Source organism: Lepus europaeus, chromosome 9 (assembly GCF_033115175.1).
Source record: "Lepus europaeus isolate LE1 chromosome 9, mLepTim1.pri, whole genome shotgun sequence".
In the NCBI taxonomy this organism is placed as follows: domain Eukaryota; kingdom Metazoa; phylum Chordata; class Mammalia; order Lagomorpha; family Leporidae; genus Lepus; species Lepus europaeus.
In genome coordinates, this window is record NC_084835.1 from 42136557 (window position 1) to 42160712 (window position 24156).

The 24156-nt window shown below is 42.2% G+C and overlaps 1 protein-coding gene across 1 annotated transcript in view; it reads left to right on the forward strand.

The window, feature by feature from the left end:
* Nucleotides 1-683: 683 nt before the first annotated feature.
* Nucleotides 684-24156, forward strand: part of TAFA1 (TAFA chemokine like family member 1) — a 583551-nt gene continuing 560078 nt past the window's right edge. The window contains exon 1 of the mRNA XM_062200197.1: nucleotides 684-801. Coding sequence (XP_062056181.1) covers nucleotides 684-801 — 118 coding nt within the window. The remainder of the gene's footprint in view (nucleotides 802-24156) is intronic.

Consider the following 24156-nt stretch of genomic DNA (forward strand, 5'->3'; position numbering starts at 1 on the left):
ATAAATACACACACCACCTGTATATGCATATTCATCAACATCGTGCAACAAATGCTGCCACAGAGTCTGAGGAGGCAAAGCAATATTGTAAATTGTGGCTCACTCTAGGACAGAGGCATAGATCTTGCCTCTGGAACTCATTCTGGCTTAAGACAATGTCTTCTGATTAAGTCCAGCCAAAAGGATCGGCTCTATCAGGAGATGATAGCATGCCTCTGAGAACTGATTACTTAGTTTAGAAGACAGCCTTGCAATTAAAAATTCATGACTGTAGAATTAAAAAAAAAAAAAAAACAGTCTTTCCTTCCAGGCTTATGTCAGACTCGCAATGAAGTTAGAATGAATAGGAGTTTGCAGCTTTCCACTGTCTGGGTTAACAATAAGGAACCTTGTATAAAATAGAAATTTTAGCCAGCGTACAGGGATCCAAAACTATCAAGGGTCCCAAAGTTTATTTTTGTCTTTTGGCGATCCTTGGAGTTTTGTGATCCAGATTTTGAAAAATCAGTGTACGACCTCCTGGAATAGGCTTTCTCTCCACCCCGATTTGTGGCATGACCTCTGCTGAGCATTCATTCTAGCCCAAGAAGTCATCAAGAACATGACGTCTGAGCCCTTCCTTCCTTGCTGAGCTGGGGCTTGAGGCAGGGGTAACCTGTTCTGTCTAATGTTTTCTTTAGAGGATGGCCATGGTGTCGGCGATGTCGTGGGTCCTGTACTTGTGGATAAGTGCCTGTGCACTGCTGCTCTGCCAGGGGTCTCTCCAGCACACGTTCCAGCAGCACCACCTGCACAGACCAGGTAAGTGGGGAGCTGGCTCCACCGCAGCCTCCGCCAGTCTCACCGCTGTCTCCTTAACAGATGGTTGAATGCAAGTGACAGGAAGTGGCTGGGCGCCGCCGGCAGCTTGCCTTTGGATTCCCAGATATATTGTTGGCTGGGTGCTCTGGGGGGAAGGGGTGTGCCTCAAAATACCTTGGAGGGATTTCTATTACCGTCCTCCCCACCCACTTCTCCATCCCTGAAAAGCCCAAGGCATCGGTTCCGGGATGCTTTAGCCAATTGCAGAATATTCTGCAAAAAAGTGGGGTAACTTTCAGAACTTGAGGGATTTGTAGGGAGGCAAAACCGCTATCATTGCCTGTCTGTGCTTGGGATGCATTTTGAACCATAATCTCAGTATGTGACTAAGGACTGCGGGGAAGTGTTAGGCTCCGAACAAACTTGGCAAGTAAGTTGTCAGCGCAAAACAAATGAAAAGGGCACTTACTATGCCTGGTCTGGTTTAACGGGCCGCCTCTCCTTTCTCTTCTTCCTGCATTCTCTCCAGCGGCTTTTCTTTCCTCTCCCCCCCAGCAGCTGCGAGGACAAGCCGGCTCCTGCTTGATTCTTTTCTGACGTTCCCTATATTGAACTCTCCGTTTTGGAGGCATTTTGCTTTCTGCGTCTTTCCGTTCCAAGTCCTGTCCTGCTGTGGCCTCTCTCTTCCATCGGGATCTTTCTCTGCTTCTGTTACCTGTCCAGCTTTCTCCTTCGTGTCGCTCCCAGAAAAGGGGGAGGTTTCCTGCCAGTTTCTGTTTAGCTTCAGCCTTTGTACCTCCCGGCTACTCCACCCGTCACTCTCACCCCTACCCCCGCCCGCCATTCCAATCCCCAAGCTTGGCGTCCGGGACCAGCAGCGCGCCTGGAACCCCTTACCCCTCACCCCCAGCGCCCCCCAGTCCCGAGCGGCTCCCGGTGTCCGGTCCCCGCCAGGCCTCCTCCTGGGGAGCCGGGTTTCCTCCCGCCGTGCGGCTCCCGGCTCCTTGGCACAGCCCTCCCGCAACACCCCCGCCGCCGCTGGCACAGCCTCCGAGGCTCTGCTTCCAGACAAGAGGCAGGCTCGGCCGAGGAGCAGCCCGGATCCCTGTCCACGGCGTGTCCGCTCCGCGCTGCCGGCCGGCGCGCCAGGCTGCTCGGCGCCGGAGCCGTGGCGGGGGCGGCCGTGCGTGGGGCTGCGGCCAGGGACTGCCTCCGTCCGGGCCCCGGCAGCCACGGTGCCCACGCCCCGGGTCGGGGAGGGAAGACGAGGCGGCGCGGGTGCCCCCGCAGGTGGGCATGGAAACCGCTCCGCCTCCGCGCGCCGCCCGCCTCTGCTTCAGCCTCCGGCGCCAGACCCCGGAGCTTCCAGGTGGAGGGAAACGAACGTGGACTTGGCGGTCTCCGCGTTCCCTCCAATCACCGAGTCGCCAGTGTATTCTGGTAAAAGTTTCACTGGTTGCATGGCCATACGGATAACGGGCGAAACCTGTGTTCGTTGTGGTTCCCAATAGGCTGGGTCATGAAAAGCTTTAGTCGTGGCAGGAGCCATAGGCCGGTTTCTCTCGGGGTTAATCCCGTTATTTGGGTGAGCCCTGGGCCAGTGGGTGTGTCACTTCTCCGCTTTGGCCCGGGAAACAAGTTCCGAGAGGCTGAGTGACTTGGCTGAGAACACACAGCCCTGGCATCAGCAAGGTTTGTTTTTGCCGTCAGAGCGGTGACCACGGGGTGGAGGTGGGGGTAGGGGACGGGGAGAGGCCCGGTTTGTGCATGAGGTGACCATTTCCTGATTTATGGAAACCTTTGTTATCTCAGTTCGTGGGCCTGAGCCTGGGAACTGCAAACTCTTCGCTCCAGAAATGGCCTTGGCAGAACCGGCGAGTGACAGGTGGTGAGGGGCGCGTGGCAGAGTTCAGGCCGGGCCACCGCCAGGTCTCTGTGTCACCTAACGCTGGTGACATGACCTTGCGTCTGGTGATTTTGCTGCTCTGAGCCCAGTTCCCCATCCTGAATTTGGGGGGGGGGGGGTGAAGGTGTGAATAAAAGAACTTGTGAGAAGTGGCTGTGATTGTCAAGTTTTTGCTAAATGTCAGGAACAGGAACGCTGTAGTTCTCCAGTAAAGCAGGCCGCAGCCCTCTAAGTCAGGGGTGCTGAATGAATGAAGTTTGGCTGTGTACACAGCTAATAAGCCACATAGCCAAGGTGATTTTTTTTTTTTTGCCTTTGCCCTTTACTTTTGTAAACCATGTGGTGTATGGCTACAATATATTACCAAATGGGTGTGTCTTATTTTGCACGCGATGCATATACTTGTGAAATAGATACAGTGCAGTGTGCAATAAGCTTTCTCATAGGTTGTTTCTATTCATGAGTTAATACATTTTTTTTTTGGTTGGGGGTAATGGCTATTTTACTTTTATAAGTAAACTCACATCTTTGTAGGGCTTATTAAAAAAAAATCTCTTGATTTTTTAATTAAGAAGCACCTCATCCTGTGCTGACCAAAACTGAATTTAATTGTCTATTTCCACCAGTGTCTTCCTTAGCATCTGCTTGTTATCAGCCATGCACGGCTGATCCACTGTAGCCCTGACACTACTTTAAACCCAAAGTGCTTATGCATTTGAGACCCATCTCAACTTTGTTGCTGAAACGAAGGAAGCCATAAACAGTCCCTTCTAGATGCAGAAAGATTAAAATGATATTAAACTGAAAGTTCAATGATTCTATGTAATAAGTTTATTCAACTTTCTTGGGTTTCCAACAATAGCTGCAGAGATTAAAGTGATACATCTTGGTCAGAGCAATATTCTAGATTATTTCAGTCGGACTCTTTAATGCAATCTTCTGTTTTGATTTCCAGAATAAAAATATGCTTTCTTTGATGAGAGTTGTGACGTTTTTCCTTGGTGGGTCTTAAATCTTCAGGGACACTAATGAAATGTGTATGAAAACGAGAGAAATCAGGGCCAGTTATCGGTGGCAGTCCACCCCTAAGTGAGCAAATAAATAAATAAATAGCTGGATAAATGAGCAAAAAGGAAAAACATAATCTCATTTTCTCTGATCAGTTAAAACAAGTGACATGATGAGAACAAATGAGACACCAGCAGACCCTGAGCTTCGCCACATTTGCCTAAGCTTGAAAAATCGCCTCTTTCATAAAGCCAGAGCAGGCAGCCCTGCGTGCATACCAAGTATCCGGGAAATGTGGGAAATGACGAAGCTTTCACTCAGAACTCTGGATGGAGGGAGAGTGAGGCTTTGCAGCTGCCTCCTCACCTGCTTAGGAAAGGCCACCCCCTCCCCCACAACCCCTCCACCCTCTGGGTGTCCCTAGCCAGCCTCTTAGAGCCAGCTTCCCTGTCCCCTCTGCAGTAAGATTGATGGTGTTCCAATGGCAAGCAGCAATTTCAGTCTCTCAAGAAATAATCCACCACACTGACAGATGAGTGGAATTGGACGCGCTGTTCCCCTTGTTCAGACTGTGCAGCACCTGGATGGCACCAGTCTGCCAGGGTCCTTTAGGGGCAATGCTTAGAGATTTGGGCCAATTTCTGCTGTCATAACATGAGATGCAGACAATGTTTTTGTGAGGCATGGATTTGTGATCTGTCTCCTCAGTGCGGTGGGTTTGTACATAAACAGAATGAGAATATGTTAACTACTAAACTGACTGATTTTAATGCATTTGCCTGCAGTCCCCAAGTACTCCCTATTTTTCATATTTATGGTATTAGAAATGCACTGTTTATTTTCAGTTACTCACCAGTTAAGGAAGATTAAAACAGTCAATCAATGGAAAGTGAATTTTAAAATTACATAACAGAGTAAAATGGGCTGTAGATTAACAGATTCATAATTTCAATAATTTAATATTTGGCTAGATCAAGTTTTTATTTTGGAAGTGATATAGGAAATTACCATAACAACTTGAAGGATATGTGGGCTTTTGTCTTCATAGTAAAGCAATAGGAATGATGCTTAAAGACAGACCTAATAATGAAAACTTAAAAGTCATCTTTCCTTGTTTAAGGTGATTAAAATAGACAGCCTCAACTCTTTATAATCACCGGTTTTTATGTAACACGTGAAAAAAAGGATGAATGGCTTGCCAAATGTAACTTTCTAATTTAGAATTAGTTTCTTGCCTCTCTTATGATTTATGAATTATGGCAGCACTTTTAATGATTACTTAATTTTGGATGTGTGGGTGTTTCTGTGTGGGGGGACATCTTTGAAACTTAAAAAAATATGGATCATTTGAGAATTCTTTAGCAAGAAAAGATCTCTGTGGTTCTTCAGTAATTTAAAATCACACAGATAATTAAGAGAGACAAGAAGTTGTAAGTGTCTAATGAATCATTTTCTCTTGAGTCACTACAATTTTAGTGACGGGGTGTTTATATATATATATATATATGCGATTTATGCTTGACAAGATTTAAAGGTATATTAAACAACCTTTTTATATTAGAGGTATTCATTTATGACTTGATTATTACACACTGAACTTCACCATCTGTTTTAAAGCGAGTTGCTTTTGTAAAATAATTATAAAACATTCTTGAATGCCTTACTCTTATTGGTTGCTTTATAACATTAATGTAAAGAAATGGTGGGAACCGCAGTGGTTGGATATGGACTTTTTAACAATGCATATCAGTGCTGGGTTGCTAAGTGTAGTGCATTGGCCTGAGAATTCCAGCAGATAGGTTGTTATTTGGTGTAAGCTGTTGCTAGTGATAATCCATTGAGCCCTGAGTCAAAGCATAGCTGGGAACACTTGATAAGACCCCAAAATATCAAAACCGAGTAAAAAGACAAGTAAATAGTTCCTGCTGATGCTTGAACAAACCAGACACTTATTGCAATGCTCTATAATCTCTTATTTGAGCTCAAGTTCGTGGCGTCAATTCACAGTCAAAAGCAGTAAATGCTATGCTTTCCTGCAAGCAAAAATGTAAGTGGCACAAATGAACCTTAGCTTGTAATTGTCAGTTTCTTAAAGTTCATCTAAGATGATATTGAACTCTTTTAAACTCATTCCATTTTAAACCCTGTATAAAAAAAATCTCAAAGTTTAAGTACACCAAAATTAGTATACCATTTTTGAAAACAATTTGGCTGTGTCTCCTAAAATGTAAAATGTGCAAATCCGGACATAGAATTCCATTTTTAGATGCCTATACTAAGAAAATGATTTGACACAAATGAAAAGATGTATGTATGTTAAGGTATAATCACTGCAGCAATGTTTTTAAGGGCAAAAAAGAAGAAAGGAGTTCATCTCCATCAAAAGGGGCTTGGTAAAATCAATCATGGTATATAGGCACGCAGTGGGATCCAGTGCAGCCATGACAAGGGATGAGATGTATTTATATGTACTCATGTGGAAAAGTGCCCGTGATGTATTGCTGAGTGAAGAGCTCAAGGAACAAAATACTCTGCTTCAGAATTATCTTGGAGAAAAAAATCATATTTGCACTTAAAAATTTGTCAGAAATGATATGCACATCCTTTCAACGGCTGTAGTTAAATCTGGTGAGAGGGCTGAAATGACTTAGACTTTGTACGTCTTATAATTCTGTATTTTTGTTTTGTTTATAACGTGAGCATCTACTACATTTTTAATATGTTTGAAATATTAGCTCTAGAGCATTTGAATAGTAAAACTAAAGAAATCAATGTTTCCAGTTGAAGTAGGAAAGTATTGTGAGATCCTTTTCCTTCCTGGGGCCTTATCCACTCAAACATGTAGGCCAGCATTTCTCAAATGATACTTCATCAGCTGCTGTTCCACTGAGGTTCTCCTTGGGAAAAAAGTGTTGATTAACAACACCTGGGGAAGCACTCACCTGATGCTGTTGTCTCCTTGAAGGTTTAGAGTGCATGTGTAAGTGTGTGAAAGTTCTGGAAAGATTTGCAGGTCAGAAACCTGATTTCGTTTAACTAGAGTTTTCTAAACTTTTTTTTTTTTTTTTTAATCTGGGCAACGCCTACAGTGCCTATTCATATCGCATGTTTGGGGAAGTGTGGGACAAGATAATTCTGGAATCCTGTGCTATTATTCATCTTTTTACCTCTCTCTCTTGCTAAAGTAGTTGACATGTAGTAGGTGCTCAGAAAATACTTGATAAATTACGAAAAGAAGGAGGAATGAAGGTTCTGGTAAAATCTTAAATTCTCCCTTAGCTGTTGCTTCCTGTGTCTGAATGTTTGTATAGGTGTGCATGGCTGTATATTTGTGTGTGTGATAATAATTTGTAGGTATCTTAAATGATGAGTAATATAAACATGAAGTTGTCACTGTAACAGAAATATATGGATGTGTGCATGTTTTGTGGGTATTTGAGTCTGCTCAATATCTGAGGATATACTTAGATATGTAGTCAAAATTAGACCTGTCAGGTTTTCAATCACAGTATCAAGTTTTCCTTTGGCTTTTTTCACACATAGGTCTAGAAAATAATAAGAGTTGTGCTGAGGGCCTGAAGAGCAAGTCTCACTGAGTAAATTGGAAAAGGCCTCTTTTGTTTGCAAATCTTTTATTATCATGAGAAAATTTTACTTCATCTTTGTAGCAGGAAGGAAATATCACCAAACAAGCAATTTCTCATTTCCTTGAGGGTAGAGAGAAGACGACTTGTTTAGTTAAGGATCTGTATGAACTAATCAAAGCCCTCAAAGGTCATGTCCCTAAAGCGCTTAGGGAACTCTCTTTTTCCAACTTTACATAGGAAAGGTCCAGAGAAAGACAAGAGAAAGGAGGTCCCAGAGATTGTGTCACAGGAAATGGAAGTGATGCTGAGTGCTGCCTCCTCCTGCAGTGATACCTTCCTGCGTGCTGAGGGGAAGGAGTCAGGCCTGTCTCACCCCGAGTCTGGCAGGGAATCAGACCGTCCGCAGCCTCAGGTGTGGCCACCGCCCCGCCGATGCAGCGCTCCGCATTTACCTTTCCTGTATCTTCGCTACACCTTTTCCTCCCGGTTTGCTTGCTTCCTTACGTTTCTCCTTAAGCGTAAACCTGAGCTAACTGAATCTTTATACTCATACATATAAAGGAATTTTCTGACTTCTTGCTTGTGTGGGTGAAAAATGGGCCTTATTGAGGAGTAAGTTTTGAAGCACCTGCAGCATATGAGCTCCCAGATTGAGACCGGCTACCACGCCGCTGCGGGAAAGACTTCCGGGCTCTTGAAATGAACAGTATATCCTGGATTAGAGTCAGCAGGCCAGCGAGTCGTACTTCCCACTGAATAAACATTGGGTAACTAGTCAAGAAATATTTGATCAACTAGGCATTAGCCATGCAAGAACTATAAATCCTTTAAAACCCAAACTCTGGTGGGAAGGGAGCCCAGGAAGCCTTTGTCATACTGAATGGGAGTGAGGAGTCAGGCTGGGGCTTTGGGGACCTCTGGGAAGGTTTCAGGTGGCAAGGCTCCAGCTGAGAGGGTCAGAAGGAAGGAATGATGTTGGTACCACAGCTCCTACCTGTAAGGAGGTGACCCGTGCATTCCATTAACAGGGAAGTGTACTCTGTCAAATCAAAGGAAAGCTTAAACTGCCCAAGGAACTGATTTATTCATTTATCCATCTGATGCAGCCAGAGTTACAGCAGAATCATCCTTGTATATTTAAGAAAACCTTCCGCTAAGACTACTTGGGACCTTGCTGGATGATTTCACAGATGAACTAGGCAGATACCTTCCTGGTTACAAAATGAGTGAGTTAGCAAACGATTGAGCCAGACACTGGGAAAACTCCACAGCCTATGCACGTGCAAGGACACCCACAGTGCATTCAGTGCTTTGCCTGAGATGGGCCCAATGTGGAAGCAAGACAAAGACCTAGAATTTTCTGTGTAATTTCCTCACTTTCTAAATGTCAGGTGAGACAAGGAAAGCTTGACTAAGGGATCTAGCCCATCTGCAGGCTGTTCCCGTGTAACCTCAGAAAAGATCACCTCCAGTGCCAACATTTTATGGTTCCTAATGAATTTATCAAATATCTTTCTGTAAGCAGCACAGAGAGAGGTAAGGGCAGTGGAGCCCAAAGGGGACGTCTTTGCAAAACGATCTTGGTCAGCTTAAAATTATGGCCATGATTCAGTTTCATCCTGACTTATACCCAAAAGGCTAAGACTCCATCTCTGTGTCTCTTGCAGCTCGGTGGTATTGTTAGGAACTGCTAAACAGGTAGCTTTTCTGTAATGAAATCACTGGTCTAATCAGAGAACTCCTCTGAACCTCCACTAAAAACCAAGTCATTTTCTTTTAAGTTACAGTTTGGGAGTAATAGCAATTAGTAAATGTAATAAAAGGCAAAATAGTGATGCCTATATAAAACTCTTAATTTAATACTTTATTGAAGTTCTTAAAATCTGTCTGCAGCCCACCAGTCACTTACAAATTTATCTTGAAACCCAAGATTGTTTATTCTGTTGTTCTTTTAAGCGAATGAGTCAAGATTTCATGTGCCTTCATTTTGTATATGAATAAAGGCTATTTATTAGCCAACCGAATGAATGATCATTCTACTGGAAATGACAGGTAACCAAGGTTTACTGAGCTCCCTCCATTTAGTATTCTGGTAAGAAAACTGGCTGCCAGCTCTTGGAAACCTTGTGAGGTTTCCCGCATGCAAATACTGGAGATTCACATAGTTTGGAGAAAGATAATTTGTTATCAGGGGATCCTGAGTGTTCTCTTGAGTTACTAGTGATTTGCAGTTGCTGTGGTCCTTGTTTTTAAACTATAAACTAGTGTTGGTTTGGTTGCATCACTATAAATTGTTTGCTGTGGGCTGATTGGTTAACTATAGTTTGTAATGATGCATATCTCAGATTCCACATTTGTTTAAGACTAGAATTTAAGGCATTCTTGAATTGTGGTTTGGAAATGACTGCTCTGTATTATGATTGCTAAAACGTGTTGTGTAATCACCCAAAAATTGGCTTGCTTACTGATATTTGTGGGATTGTTTATACACTGTGACCCTCTGCAACATGTTCTCATGGTACATACGTCTTTCTTTTATATCCATAAGGTGTCATTTTATAGTATAGTATATTAATAGGTTCATCTGATTCTATAAAAGTAGTGATTCATAAATGCTTCTTTCCAAGAATTTATTACCTAAGTATTTTGCTACTGGGACATAGAAACAGATAAGAATGAAATGTTTTACCACCTCCCCATGCTATGGTGGGGAAAGTTGGAATACCTCTGTTGTATGAAGAAATTGTAACTACAGGCCAACCCCTTTATAGAATACTGAATTAAAAAATATGTAACATATAGGAGAAAAAGTTTGTTCTGTGAAATAAAATGGTAAGATGCAAAGACAGAACTACTAGCTGTTTGGAAGCTTCTCAGATGAGGTCTTATTACACTGAATCAGTTTTGTGGCTTCTTACATCTCTTTATCTGTGAAAATGCAAGATGCCACATCCCCGACAGGTACTCAAGAATCGAGGTCATTGGGTGAATATTTGTAGGGCAAATTTTTGACAGAAGTTCCCAAGATTGCTTAAGAAGGAAGAGCAAATTTATGACATGCCTGTTGCCAATCTCTAGCCTTCTATTTGTCATAGACCTAAGTAATCAGTCACAATGATTGTTCTCACTCAGCCTAGATGTGATTTCAGAATTGTTCTCAATCCTCCCTGGCACTGTCTATCTACTGAGTGACACCAGCCTACCCCTGATGTGAGCTAACTGGTTAGCCATCTCTTGATTGTTCTTAGCCACTCCCACTCCACTCCTGCTGAATATGTACCACAAAATTCTTCTCATTAAAGAACAAAAAGAAAATGAGACAAATTTTAATTTAATCTAGTCCAAATGTTAAGAGCTGCACGAGAACTAAGCTGGTTTTTGAGACAATGCAGCTTTAGACAATATTGTTGATCTCTGAGAATTGCAAAATTCTACTTTCAAAAAATTTTTTTAAAGATTTATTTATTTATTTGAAAGGCAGAGTTAAGGAGGGGCAGAGAGAAAGAAGTCTTCTGTCCCCTGGTTCACTCCCTAAATGGCCACAATGGCCGGAGCTGCACTGATCTGAAGCCAGGAACCAGGAGCTTCTTCCAGATCTCCCACTCAGGTGCAGGGGTCCAAGGACTTGGGCCATCTTCCATTGCTTTGCCAGGCCATAGCAGAGAGCTAGATTGGAAGTGGAGCAGCCAGGACTTGAACAGGTGCCCATATGAGATGCCGGCACTGCCAGTGGTGGCTTTTCCCACTATGCCACAGCATTGGCCCCTCAAAATTCTTAATTTCTCTATGCATTTTTTGCTAACTCTATGTCTAAGATGCAAAGGTACAGGGCCGGTACTGTGGCATCATGGGTAAAGCCACCGTCTGCAGTGCCGGCATCTTATACGGGCTCCAGTTCAAGTCCTGGCTATTCCATTTCCAATCCAGCTCTCTGGTATGGCCTGGGAAAGTAGTGGAAGATGACCCAAGTCCTGGGGCCCCTGCACCCAGATGAGAGACCCCAAGGAAGCTCCTGGCTTCGGATCAGCCCAGCTCTGGCCATTGATGCGGCCATTTGGGGAGTGAACCAGCAGATGGAAGACTTCTCTCTCTCTCTGCCTCTGTCTCTGCCTCTCTGTAATTGACTTTGAAATAAATAAATGAATCTTTAAAAAAAAAAAAGAATGCAAAGTTACTTGTAATATGGGCTCTACCTGCATACGGTACTGCTGTGTTATCCTAAAGCAGAAAGAAGTTCATTCTGAGCAGAGGAGATTTGGGAAAATCTGGGAAGGGGTGATTTTGTGTTGAGTTTTCAAGGTTGGGTAGAAAGTCAGCTAATGCCAAAAAGATCTTGGGTGGTTTCTTTGGCCCCAAGGGATCAGAACAAAGAATGAGAGGCTGGTGAGGATAATAGAGAGGCAAATGGACCTGAGGCTGCAGGCCCTGCAGTGCTTACAGAAATATTTGAACGATTCCAATGAAAAGGAAGGCATGGCTTTTTTCTTAGTTGCTGTTTTGTAATCAGAAGGCTGCCTTGTCGGTATACATCTGGTGATCACAGATGGAAAGCTAGGTAAGATGGAGGCAGAGGCGCCAGTAGCACAATCAGCAGTGGCTGGTTATGAAGGAAGCAGCGGCTGAACTTGGGCCAGCCTCTCTGCACCCCAGGAGGCCTTTCACCTTTTCAATAATTTTTATGTAATAAAAGACAAAATATGTCACCAAGGTTGATTTTAGATATCTGGTTATTATATTTAAGCAATCTGAATCTTTAATTGGCAATCAAAAGATCTTAACTTTTATTTTTAATGTAGCATTGTCACTCGCTTCCCAAGGAAATTAATTCCAGGACATTCCCTTACCCCACACCCAGAATACCCAAATCCAACAATACTCAAGTCCCTTATACAAAATGGCTTAGTATTTGCACATAACCTTTGCACATCCTCCCGTATACTTGAAATCCATCTCTATACTAATAGTACCTAATACAATGTAAATGAGTAGAAGTAGTTGTTACACTGTTTTTTTAGGGAATAAGGACAAGAAAAAAATCCTGTTCAAGTTTGGTACAGACACATTGGTTTTGCAAACATTGACTCCATGAACTACAGAGGGCCAACAGTACAACACTTTTAATATCTGATATTTAGTAAATGTGCTTGATCACCTACTAGGTGCAGAGAACCACACTTTCCAGTAATAACAAAAGTGGTTCTCCCATATGAATACCGCTTTATCAGTGCTTTCCCTATTAGATACAAGCTATGTGAGGGTAGCAGTGCTTTAATCAGTGTCTGGAATGTGACAGGGTCAAATAAATACTTGTTGAATAGATGAATGAATGATCCTAAACATTTGGCTCTTGGATTTAGTCCTCAGAATAAGTTGGGATGCAGGATATCTGCTCGTTTTACTAATAAAAGATGCTAAAGAATACTTCGATGGATTTGTTCAAGGTCATTTAGCTTGGGGATTTTTGCCAGCCTCTTTCTGTGTATGTGGGTCCTAATTTGGATTATTTCTTCTTATATAATGTCTGGCTGGCAATATGGTTGCTAATATGGTTGGCACTCTTGTTGCCATTGTACAAATCACTGGGGAATGTGGAGAATAGTTAACAAAGGTTAGAGGAAATCTTAACGTTGTGCATTGACTCTCAGTCATGTGCTGGTTTTGTTGTTGTTGTTGTTGTTGTTTCCTATCACAGGCATCACTTTCAGGAATAACAGCATCCTAGTATAGGCCAATTGAAATCACAGATCAGATGTCTATGATGAAGAACATTGTTCTGCAGACGCCAGGCATCTTTTTTCTTGGGCATTTCTCTTGGTCTGTTTCATGCAAGTTTTGAGTACTGTAGACAGATGATGGTTTAGTCTTAAGTTTTGCTAAACAAATGGGCCTAGCTCAGAGCACTCTTTGCTTGTAGGTTTAACAGCACCTCTTCCTATTCAAGTGCTTTTCACAGGACTATTGTTTCTCAATTTGGAGACCATTTTGTGCTCCAGGCAGGGAAGCAGTAGCATAGGATATGTCTACATTTATTAGACTTAGTCTTAGTGTAGATTTTCTGTTAAGTTTAAAATGAAGTTATAAATCTTTCACACTGAAAAAGAATTCTTGCCAAATGCAATTGAACTTTTTGATAAGGTTTTCTGGCATTTATCATGTTGAGACTTTATAAATTATCAAGAATATTGTAAAGTGGGCTGACCTTTCTGGTAAGTGCTTTGATCATTTATATCAATGTCTTTCTGCTAAAAAAGTAGAACTTGCTGTCTTTTGAATAAAACTTGCTGGACCCATTGTCCTATAATGTGTTGGGTAGCAGTTGTTTATGAATCCAACCTGAACTTTCCAATTCATATCATCATCAAAATAAAAACTTTTTCTCTTCTGAAAATATCCTGATGATCATACAAATTCCTGGCACATAGCTCATTCTTCTTATGATCATGCCCTTGCAGACATTGTCAATCAATCGTGGAATACTTTTGTGTTTGAACCCAGATTCAACCTGTTAATCCTCCCAAGCACAGTGCTTTTGTAACTGGGTTATTAAGTTTGAGAGACCTGGTTTACAAAGTGTCAACAAGCGTAAATCCCAGAGCAATCATTTTCCAGTACATACTTTGCACCTTTGTAAGAGCCTTCCGTGGACTTGCTGTTGAGTTTTGAGTTTTGTTTTTTTGTTTTTTGTTTTTTTTGACAGGCAGAATGGACAGTGAGAGAGACAGAGAGAAAGGGCTTCCTTTGCCATTGGTTCACCCTCCAATGGCCACCGCGGTGATCCGAAGGCAGGAGCCAGGTGCTTCTCCTGGTCTCCCATGGGGTGCAGGGCCCAAGCACTTGGGCCATCCTCCACTGCACTCCTGGGCCACAGCAGAGAGCTGTTGAGTTTTGAGATCAAACATGAGGTCGCATTTTTTAAATAAGTTTTTATTTATTTATTTGAGAGGCAGAGAGACAGAGGAACAGGCAGAGGGAAAGTGTCCCTATCGTCTGGTTCACTCCCCGAATGCCTGAAATGGCCCAGGCTGAAGCCAGGAGATGGAAGGGCAATCCAGGTTTCCTATGTTTGTGGAATGGACCCAACTACCTGAAGCTTCACACTGCTGTCTGCCAAGGTCTGTCTCAGCAGGAAGCTGGAGCCATGAACTGAACCCTGGTACTCCTTATAGGACATAGGTTACCTTAACCACCAGGAAACTTGCACTCAGGCTGTTCTTTTGTGTATTTCAATTGTCCAATCAAGGTGAGTGATGTTATTCATTTAAAAGTAATAGTTCAAGTTATTGAGTAAATGAGTGCATATAAAATACTTAGAATGATTTTTGGACCCTGTAAATGTAGCATCTACCTACATCTTTGGGAATCAAGTAGAGTTGATTGACGTGGGGCTGGCACTAGCATAGCAGGTAAAGCCACTGCCTGCAGTGCTGGCATCCCATACGGGCTCCAATTCGAGTCCTGGCTGCTCCACTTCCATCCCAGCTCTCTGCTAAGGCCTGGGAAAGCAGTAGAAGATGGCCCAAGGGCTTGGGCCCCTTCACCCACGTCGGAGACCTGGAAGAAGCTCCTGGCTTTGGATCAGCACAGCACCAGCTGTTGTGGCCATCTTGGGGAGTGAACCAGCGATGGAAGACCTCTCTCTCTCTACCTCTGCCTCTCTATAACTCTGCATTTCAAATAAATAAATAAATCTTGGGGCCGGCGCTATCGTACAGCAGTTTAACCCCCTGGCCTGAAGCGCTGGCATCCCATATGGACGCTGGTTCGAGACCCAGCTGCTCCACTTCTGATCCAGCTCTCTGCTATGGCCTGGGAAAGCAGTGGAGGATGGCCCAGGTCTTTGGGCCCCTGCACCCACGTGGGAGACCCAGAGGAAGCTCCTGGCTTTGGATTGGTGCAGCTCCGGCCATTGCGGCCAACTGGGGAGTGAACCAGCAGATGGAAGACCTCTTTCTCTCTCTCTCTCTCTGCCTCTCTTCTCTCTGTGTAACTCTGATTTTCAAATAAATAAATAAATCTTTTAATAAATAAATAAATAAATCTTTAAAAAAGGGAGTTGATTGACTTGCAGATCTTGTACAAGATCTCACCCTCTTTACCACTGGTGATTCTTGATCTGGGGAGGCTGTAGGAATAAGGGCAGCTTGGTATCTCAGACAATCTAGGAATTCACATCCTCTTCCATTGCTATACTTGCTTGCTCTAATTATGGGCATGTCAGTCTATCTTCCTCTTCCTCACCCATAAAATAGGGCCTCCTGTTTATGGAATCTCTCTCTAGAAGGCATAAGTAAGAAATACAGGTGATGTGTGCTCCACACCTGCTATATAAGTAGGTGTTTAGCACATGGTATCTAGTTATTGTGTTATATAAATATATGAATGTCAGAGTAAAGATAAGATAGATGGATTGCTTAATATGAACACGTACACCCATAATATTTTATTACTTAAAAAGATGCACACAGAAATTTTACAATTTGGATTTATTTACTCAGGCTCACATCTGAGTCTTCTGATAATAAAACCCATGTGCTCAGCACAGGCAAAAGATTTTATGGATAATCTCTACTCTAGAATATCTAATAGCCGTGAGTCCTAAATCAATATGAACTGTTCAATACTTGCAGTATCCTTCCTTCCAGCAGCAAGTTACATATGTGATTACTGGTGAAGGTGTTCTAGTCAAGGAGTTTGGTGTTGTCTATGGGTTGCCAAACAGAATGTTTAATTTATTTAAACATCTGACCAATAATTCCTTAAAGGGAAACAGTCCGCATATCAGCATTGGTGTTTTGTTACTCTCATACTGGAATATAATCCCAATAAAACTCCCTTAAAAGAGCTGCTGGTCAACTAAAACCTTATATGATTTAGCCATGCTTCTTCAGGTGTTTTATTCTTCTAAATCGATGGTGTTATCTGTCCTTATAGCATCCCATCACCTTTTAATGACAGGACCTAAAGGAAAACCCAGGTATACACTGACCAGTGGCATCTACATGTTCATTCTATAGCACCATTTACGTGTTTAGCTATGTTCCTTTGTCTATGTAAATACAAAACAGTATCTTAGGAAATGCATAAGCAACATGGCATCTAATGTTGTGAACCTTAGCAATTGAAAAATTTAGAAAAGGAAAAAGAAGTTCCATTGGTCAGCTTCTTATGTTCAAGATTCTAGGGAATTTGGGCTAACATGAAAGAATAGCCTATGTATATTAAAGATATTGTAGATGCTGATAAATTTGCAGTTAGTGTTTCAGAGTCTCCTAAAAATCATACCCAACAGGCACTAGCTCTCTGCTGAAGAAGTCAAAAGCTTTGTAGGAGCCTTGCTGAGTTCTTGATAAAACTTTATTATCTTTTTTTTACTGTCATCATTAACATATTTCACAAATGCTGTTAAGTATTTCTGGCAAGCAGAGCATTGGAGTAATTTTACAGTAGTGTAAAGGATTTATTAATTATAATCTTTTCATGAGTCTATTTATACCCAATGGTGACATTAATAGGCTGCCAAAACAAACTAGAGTTAATTGTATTTAATTAAATTGTTGAAAACAAGTAAGAGTACTTTATTATTACTATAAGCAGAAAGCCCTATTGATGTACTTGTCTGTGTGAATAAGATTTGGTATAAGTTCTTTGTATTGGATATGGTATTATTCATCAACAGAAAGCAATATAAAAATGCTAATTCAGGAAAGTTGTCAGCACAATAGGATATTTGGAGATGAAAACTTCACATACTATTTGTACTCTTATATCTAGTGTTAGATAAATAAAACTGAGTTCCTGACAGAGCTGATATTCCTGTCTTTCTCCTGCGGCATCCAGGAAGCTTCAAGGCCATTTTTTCTACCCCATCCCTTCCTTGGAGAGGTTGTTAGTACACAGAAGGGTCTAAGCTCTGAGTCAGGACATCCATGAGAAAGCAATGCTTCAAGTAAGTCCTGAAAAAGTAGGAAAGGACTGTCCCAAGATGAACGGGTGGAATTTGGGCAACAGAGAATCCTAGGTCAAGATAATAGCATTCATTACCTTTGGCCAGGAGGCAGAATGGAAGTCACCTTAGAAAAATATGATGATTGTGCGAGAGGTACTGCTTTGTCATGGATTAATGCCTGTAAATGCTTTGACGATTGGAGGGGACTGAATAAAAGCTGACATTGGAAGGAAAATATTAATTTAGTTCACCTCCTTTGTTTGTTTTGGAGATTTATCAATATCTAAAGATTTTTACTAAGTACTCACTATGTGCTAAGCTTTTCTTGTTATTTCATTAATTTTTATAGTTTCCATTGTGAGCCAGCTATTCATGTTGTTTTACTTCTGCTGATGAAAATAATGCTCAGAGAGGTTACCTAACTTGCCTAAAGTGCACAACTCATAAGTGGGGAAGCCTGGATTTAAATTGGGGAAATCTGATTCCAGACCCCACATCCTCAATGACTATAGTACAGTCACTCTGCCTGTATCATTAGATTTACTTGTGATGGACAGTGTTAAGATGTGAGCAAACGTATATCAGGATAGACTAGGTGATAGCTAATTCCTCTAAATCTCAGTGCCTTAAGATAAAAAAGCTTAGTTTTTGCTGATGCTGCTGTCCACTAAAGGTGGCTGGGGACTATGTCCCACCTTATCTGTAATCTGCAATTCAGAGCCGCAACCATTGGTGATCATTTTGTTCATCATGGCAGTAAGAAGAGATTTTTAGAGATCTAATATCAAATCAATGTTCAGCTTGAAAGTGGTACAAGTCATTTCTGCTCACGATTCATTGACCAGACCTGGGCACATGCTGAAGGCAGTATCAAGAGGCCTGGAAATGCAAACCTACCATGTTCCCAGAAGACAGACAGAGATACTTGATTAGCAGCATTTGTATTGACCATAAACCACCTCAGTCATTATGATATTCCCTTTATTATAGTACCTTTCATCCTTAGATATCCAGGCTCAGATGCTGTAGCTTTTTTCAGTACTTGAATAAGCCTCCAGAAACTTCAATTACTCAATCTGACAAAAGCAAAAGAATAAAGAAAAATATAAGCCAGCTAGTGAATCCAACAAAATAGAACAAAGAGACACCAACCTTGCTTTGCTTTATTTTCATATAGTTGACTTTGGAATGAATGGATGTCACATGATAATATCCTTATTTGAGTGAAAAGAAAGCAAACCTTTGAGATTGCTAGAGTTCCTTTCCTTGTCTTCAGTGAGTCTCTTTCCCAGAGCAAACATTGGACACTTTTATTTGCTCGTCATTTCTTCTTCCTCACCTCCACATTCTCATTTATGTGAATCTAATCTGTGAATTGATTTCCAGTTTTTAGAAGAATTGTCATCTGGGAATAAAGGTTCAGAGTTTTCAATACTATCTGGGATACTGCTGTTTGCTTTAGATGAAACTTTTATGTGGCTTATTCTGCAAATAGGTGATATTTTTCTATTATCCTGGGTACCTTTTATTCTTATTTTCATTTCCAGAAATATATCTGTTTCTACTTGTCAGGTTGAGAAATCAGTTATGGATCAAATGAACCCATTTGCCATGGATTAATGCACGTAAATGCTTTGATGACAGCAGGAAACAAAGGCTTCTGAGGATGGATGCTGACTTTGGAAGAAAAAAAAATTAATGAAGCTAGGAAAAGAGTGAAAGCAGAGAACATTGCAATTTTAGGTGCTAAATGACTTATTTTCAAGCCCTAGGAGTATGGCAATATTACTCCTTTCCTCCTCCTTTTAATTAAGTGCTCTCATAATGCATAGTGACCTCGACTGAAGAAAACTTGTTTTAGGGAACATTTGTCTTCCCAATAGCTGTTATTTAACCAAAAGGATTTTTCCTTATTAGCTAAAAAAAATCTCTGTTGATAGGCAGAGCAGAAGAAGCTGTAATTCATCATTGTGAGGCTAAAGGAGAGAAGAAACAATGGCAGGACTGGCTTGGTCTGCAAACATGTCTGTGTGTCACAAATGTCATTACCAAGTGTGACTTTGCTGTGTTTGATTCAGAGAGACAAGTTTGCATATCAGATTTAGTTGTGTGAAATGTGGCTTTAATATTCAACTTCCCATCTCTGAGGAGTGGAATGAGGTTGAGGCAATTGTTTTGTTGAGATTTTAAATAACTCCGGAGACCTTCTCCATGCTCTTCCATCCCCCATGCCTTCTTAAAAAGCAAATTTAAGCAGTCAAGAATTTGAAAATACCTTAGCAACCAACCATTTAGACAAAGCTTTCAGTGGATACTTCATTTGTATCAGAACATCACCTGCCTAGTGGTTGCTTGTTTATTGGTTGGATTCACAGCCATATTGTTTTGGGGCATGCTGAAATTCAAGATGCCTCCTTTTCAATCCTAGGACTGTTCACCCCCTCTTTCTGCAATCGTTTTCTTCAGCACCATGGAAAGCAATACCATCCTTCCTATTCCTCACATCAAAAACCTTGCAATTACTCTCAACAATCTTCCTTCTTTTATATTTCACATTAAATCCCTCAGCAAAGCTGTTTGTCTAACTTCTCAATATATCTAGGCTCAAACCATTTTAGACTACTTCCACTGCTGTTAGCTAGGCCAAGCCACCAGCTCCTGTAGGTGGTATTTTGTAAAAGCTGTTGGCAGTCACCTGCTTTCTCCATCATCCCCTTCAATCTGCTCTCCATTCAGCAGGCGGAATGAGAGGTTAGAAAGGTAGCCATACCTTGTCAGTCATCTGTTCAAAATCCTCAGTGGTCAGATGTCTCTTGGAGTAAAAGTCAAAGTCTTTGCAGCAGATCTGACACAACTTGTTCCCAGCCATCTCTGTGCTGATTTCTGCTGTTACTCTCTTTATGACTCTTCTCTGTCTGCAGTCACTGGCTTGCTGGCTCTTTAAAGCAGCCACAATTCTGAATTGTTTCTTCTCTATCTGGACCATTCTTTCCCAGATAACTTCATGATGTGCATTGTCACCCTCTCAAGTTTCTACTCACATATCACCTCCTCAATGAGGTCTCTCTAGTCCATTTTATTAATTTCTTTTTTTTTTTTTTGACAGGCAGAGTGGACAGTGAGAGAGAGACAGAGAGAAAGGTCTTCCTTTTGCCGTTGGTTCACCCTCCAATGGCCGCCGCGGTAGCGCGCTGCGGCCGGCGCACCGCGCTGTTCCGATGGCAGGAGCCAGGTGCTTCTCCTGGTCTCCCATGGGGTGCAGGCCCAAGGACTTGGGCCATCCTCCACTGCACTCCCTGGCCACAGCAGAGAGCTGGCCTGGAAGAGGGGCAACCGGGACAGGATCGGTGCCCCGACCGGGACTAGAACCCGGTGTGCCGGCGCCGCAAGGCGGAGGATTAGCCTGTTGAGCCACGGCGCCGGCCATTTTATTAATTTCTAATTTCATATTCCTCCTAGAACCCCTGCTGTACTTGTTACACTAGCATTTTCTGCTTTTCAACTTATTATATTCACTTATTCATTAAATTTGTTGTTCATCTCTTTCCATTAGAATGTAAGTTCCAAAAAGGCAGTGATTTTCATTACTTTGATCCCTCATATTTTAAAGGGCAAAAAAGAAGGCTCTTTTTTCAAATTTACTTTTTATTTTTTTAAAGATTTTTATTTATTTATTTGAAAGTCAGAGTTACACAGAGAAAGGAGAGGCAGAGAGAGACAGAGAGAGAGAGAGGTCTTCTACCACTGGTTCACCCCCCCAAATGGCCGCAATGGCTGGAGCTGCACTGATCCGAAGCCAGGAGCCAGGAGCTTCTTCCAGGTCTCCCACATGGGTGCAGGGGTGCAAGGACTTGGGCCATCTTCTACTGCTTTCCCAGGCCATAGTAGAAAGCTGGATTGGAAGTGGAGCAGCTGAGTGTCGAACCAGCGCCCATATAGGATGCTGGCACTTCATGCCTGGGCGTTAACCCGCTGCGCCACAGCACCGGCCCCAAAAGAAGGCTCTTAATAAATATTTGTTGAATAGAGAAATGAATCAATTTTAGGGTCTCATGAGCTCAGAACAGACCCAGCAAATGCAACATAAGTAGTCCCATAATTACCTATACCCCCAGCCTACATCAGTTTGCTGAGAATGGAATCCCTTCACAGCTCTCCTGGCTCTAGACCCATGAGCATGAATGGCTCTGTTTGTCATGGCAGTGAGCCTGGGGGTTGTCCCAAGGCCAAATCCTTGCAAAAATATGGTGACATGGTGACTGATCCAACAATTTGGGGCATAATGGAGAATATGTCTGACAGATTTTGTAGCAAATGGTGGTACCCAATAGTATCCTCATCCATGGATCCATTTTCTCTCATTTCTCTAATAGAAGTCCAGATGGCAAATTAGTGTGATTTTTAAACACATGGGAGTTTTAATGAGAAATATTTCATATTTAAATGTCCTTTTCTCCTGGTGTTGTATTAAAACTTTTATATCATTTATATACATATATCACTCTAAGCACTGTATACACATAGAGAGATCTCTCTCTCTTTTTTTTTTAAAGGTTCATTTATTTGGAAGGCAGAGTTACAGAGAGGCAGAGGCAGAGGGAGATAGATAGAGGTCTTCCATCCACTGGTTCACTCCTCAGATAGCTGCAATGGCCGGAGTGATCTGAAGCCAGGAGCCAGGGATTTCTTCCAGGTCTCCCACATGGGTGCAAGGGCCCAAGGACTTGGGCCATCTTCTACTGCTTTTGCAGACCATAGCAGACAGCTAGATCAGAAGTGGAGCAGCCGGGACTTGAACCAGAGCTCATATGGAATGCTGGCACAACAGGCTGCGGCTTTACCTCCTATGCTTCAGTGCCAGCTCTGATCTCTCTCTCTTTATAAATATTATCTTCACAATAAGCTAAGGAGGTAGGAATTTTTATTATCCTAATTTTTCAGATGAGAAAATAGAATCTCAAGGTGATTCCCCTAGCATCACACATCTAGTAAAAGAGAGGTGGGATTCAAACCCAGATAGTTGGAATCCATTGAACATGTTCTCAGTGACTGTGTTGTGTATTCACTTGTGTGTACCTTGAATCAGGAAAAGAGTACTCAGGTATCTTGAATGTCATTTTTCAGGAAGGTAAACAATACTCCAGACTTGTGAAGATTGTTTCTCTGGGGGTGTCATCTAAGACGTGGGATGTGTGTCACCTTCTTGGGTAGACTGTTTCAATGCTGGCTTGCTGACGTGGTAGTTTTTTCCCCCTTGATGCTTAACAGAATCCTGAGGAAATAAGGGCTGAGAAGGATTGATTCCAACTTTCTGGTAGGTTACAGAGCTGGCCCATTGTGTCTTTGATGCAGAGCCAATGAGATGTGAAGGCAATGAGGATGTTACTCCTGGCTTCTCCCTTTTCCCCACTAATTGATTGTCATAGGAAATGTTTCCTCTGTGAACTAGGACAGGACTATTGCTTGTGGAATCCTGATTTTTATTTAAACAGCCCGAGGTCACAATAGCTATGTTGGCAACTGTATCACCCTGCCAACTCAGATTGAGTTTGTCATTGATGAAAACCCCCAGGTCTGTTTCACACATGTCGTGGCCAAGTCAGAACACTTCTAATCTCTGTTCTCACAGCTGGCTGTTTGGACCCAAGTGGAGACTTGAAATTTTTCCCTGTTACTTTCTGTCTTGTAAGATTTCAACCTTCATTTCATCCTAATGGGAACTTTAAAATTTTTCAATTCTTTCTCCTAACACATGAACAAGAGTTCCCAGATGAATGTTTTTGGATGGATAATGATATCTACAAATTACAGATTAACAAATTGGTTCCTAATTGACTTGAGCACTGCTATGTTCTAAGAATGTGAGTTTTAAGAGGGCTTGGGAGCTGCTTCTTTTCTACATGACTTGTGAGATGGAAATTTGAGGAGAAATGTTCACTGGGAACATATACCATCTATGATCATTTATTGCAGTGTAGTCTGGTGCAATAGAAATAATTGTGTAATACAAAACATATGTAAAATTTAAGATTTCCTAGCAACCACATTTTGAAAAGTTATGAAAACATATAGAGTAATTGAAATATTTTAATTCAATGTCTTCAAAATATGAATTTACTAGTTTCCTGTGATTGCTGTATCATTATCAGCAACCCAGTAGCTTCAAACAGTAGAAATTTACTTCCTCACAGTTGTGAGGAATGGAAATCCACAATCAAGATGTCAGAGGGCTCACGCACCCTCTGAAGGGTCCTTCTTCTAATTTCTTGAGGCTGTTTGTGTTCCTTGACTTGCAGCTTCAAATCACTCTATTCCTCCTCTGTTTTTCAGATCTCCCTTGTCCTCACTCTTAAAATGACACTTTGTCTTTGGATTTTAAGTTCACCTGTATTAGAATATGTGCCTCCTTTCCAGATTCTTCATCACATTCTTCTATATCCATGTACTGTTCACTCATTTACCATCTTTTTTTTTTTTTTACAGAGTTAGACAATTAAAGAGAGAGAGAGAGAGAGAGACAGACAGACAGAAAGGTCTTCCTTCCGTTGGTTCACTTCCCAATTGGCCGCTATGGCCGGCGTGGCGCTGATCTGAAACCAGGAGCAAGGAGCTTCTTCCCGGTCTCCCATGCCGGTGCAGGGGCCCAAGCACTTGGGCCAGCCTCCCCTACCCTCCCGGGCCACAGCAGAGAGCTGGACTGGAAGAGGAGCAACTGGGACTAGAACCTGGCACCCATATGGGATGCCGGTACCGCAGGCGGAGGATTAACCAAGTGAGCCACGGCACCGGCCCCCACTCATTTACCATCCAAGGGAAATATGCAAGGGTTCTGAGGACTAAACATGAGCATTTGGAGGAGGGGCTATCATACAGTTCATTACATTCATCATGCTCACATGCATTCAGTG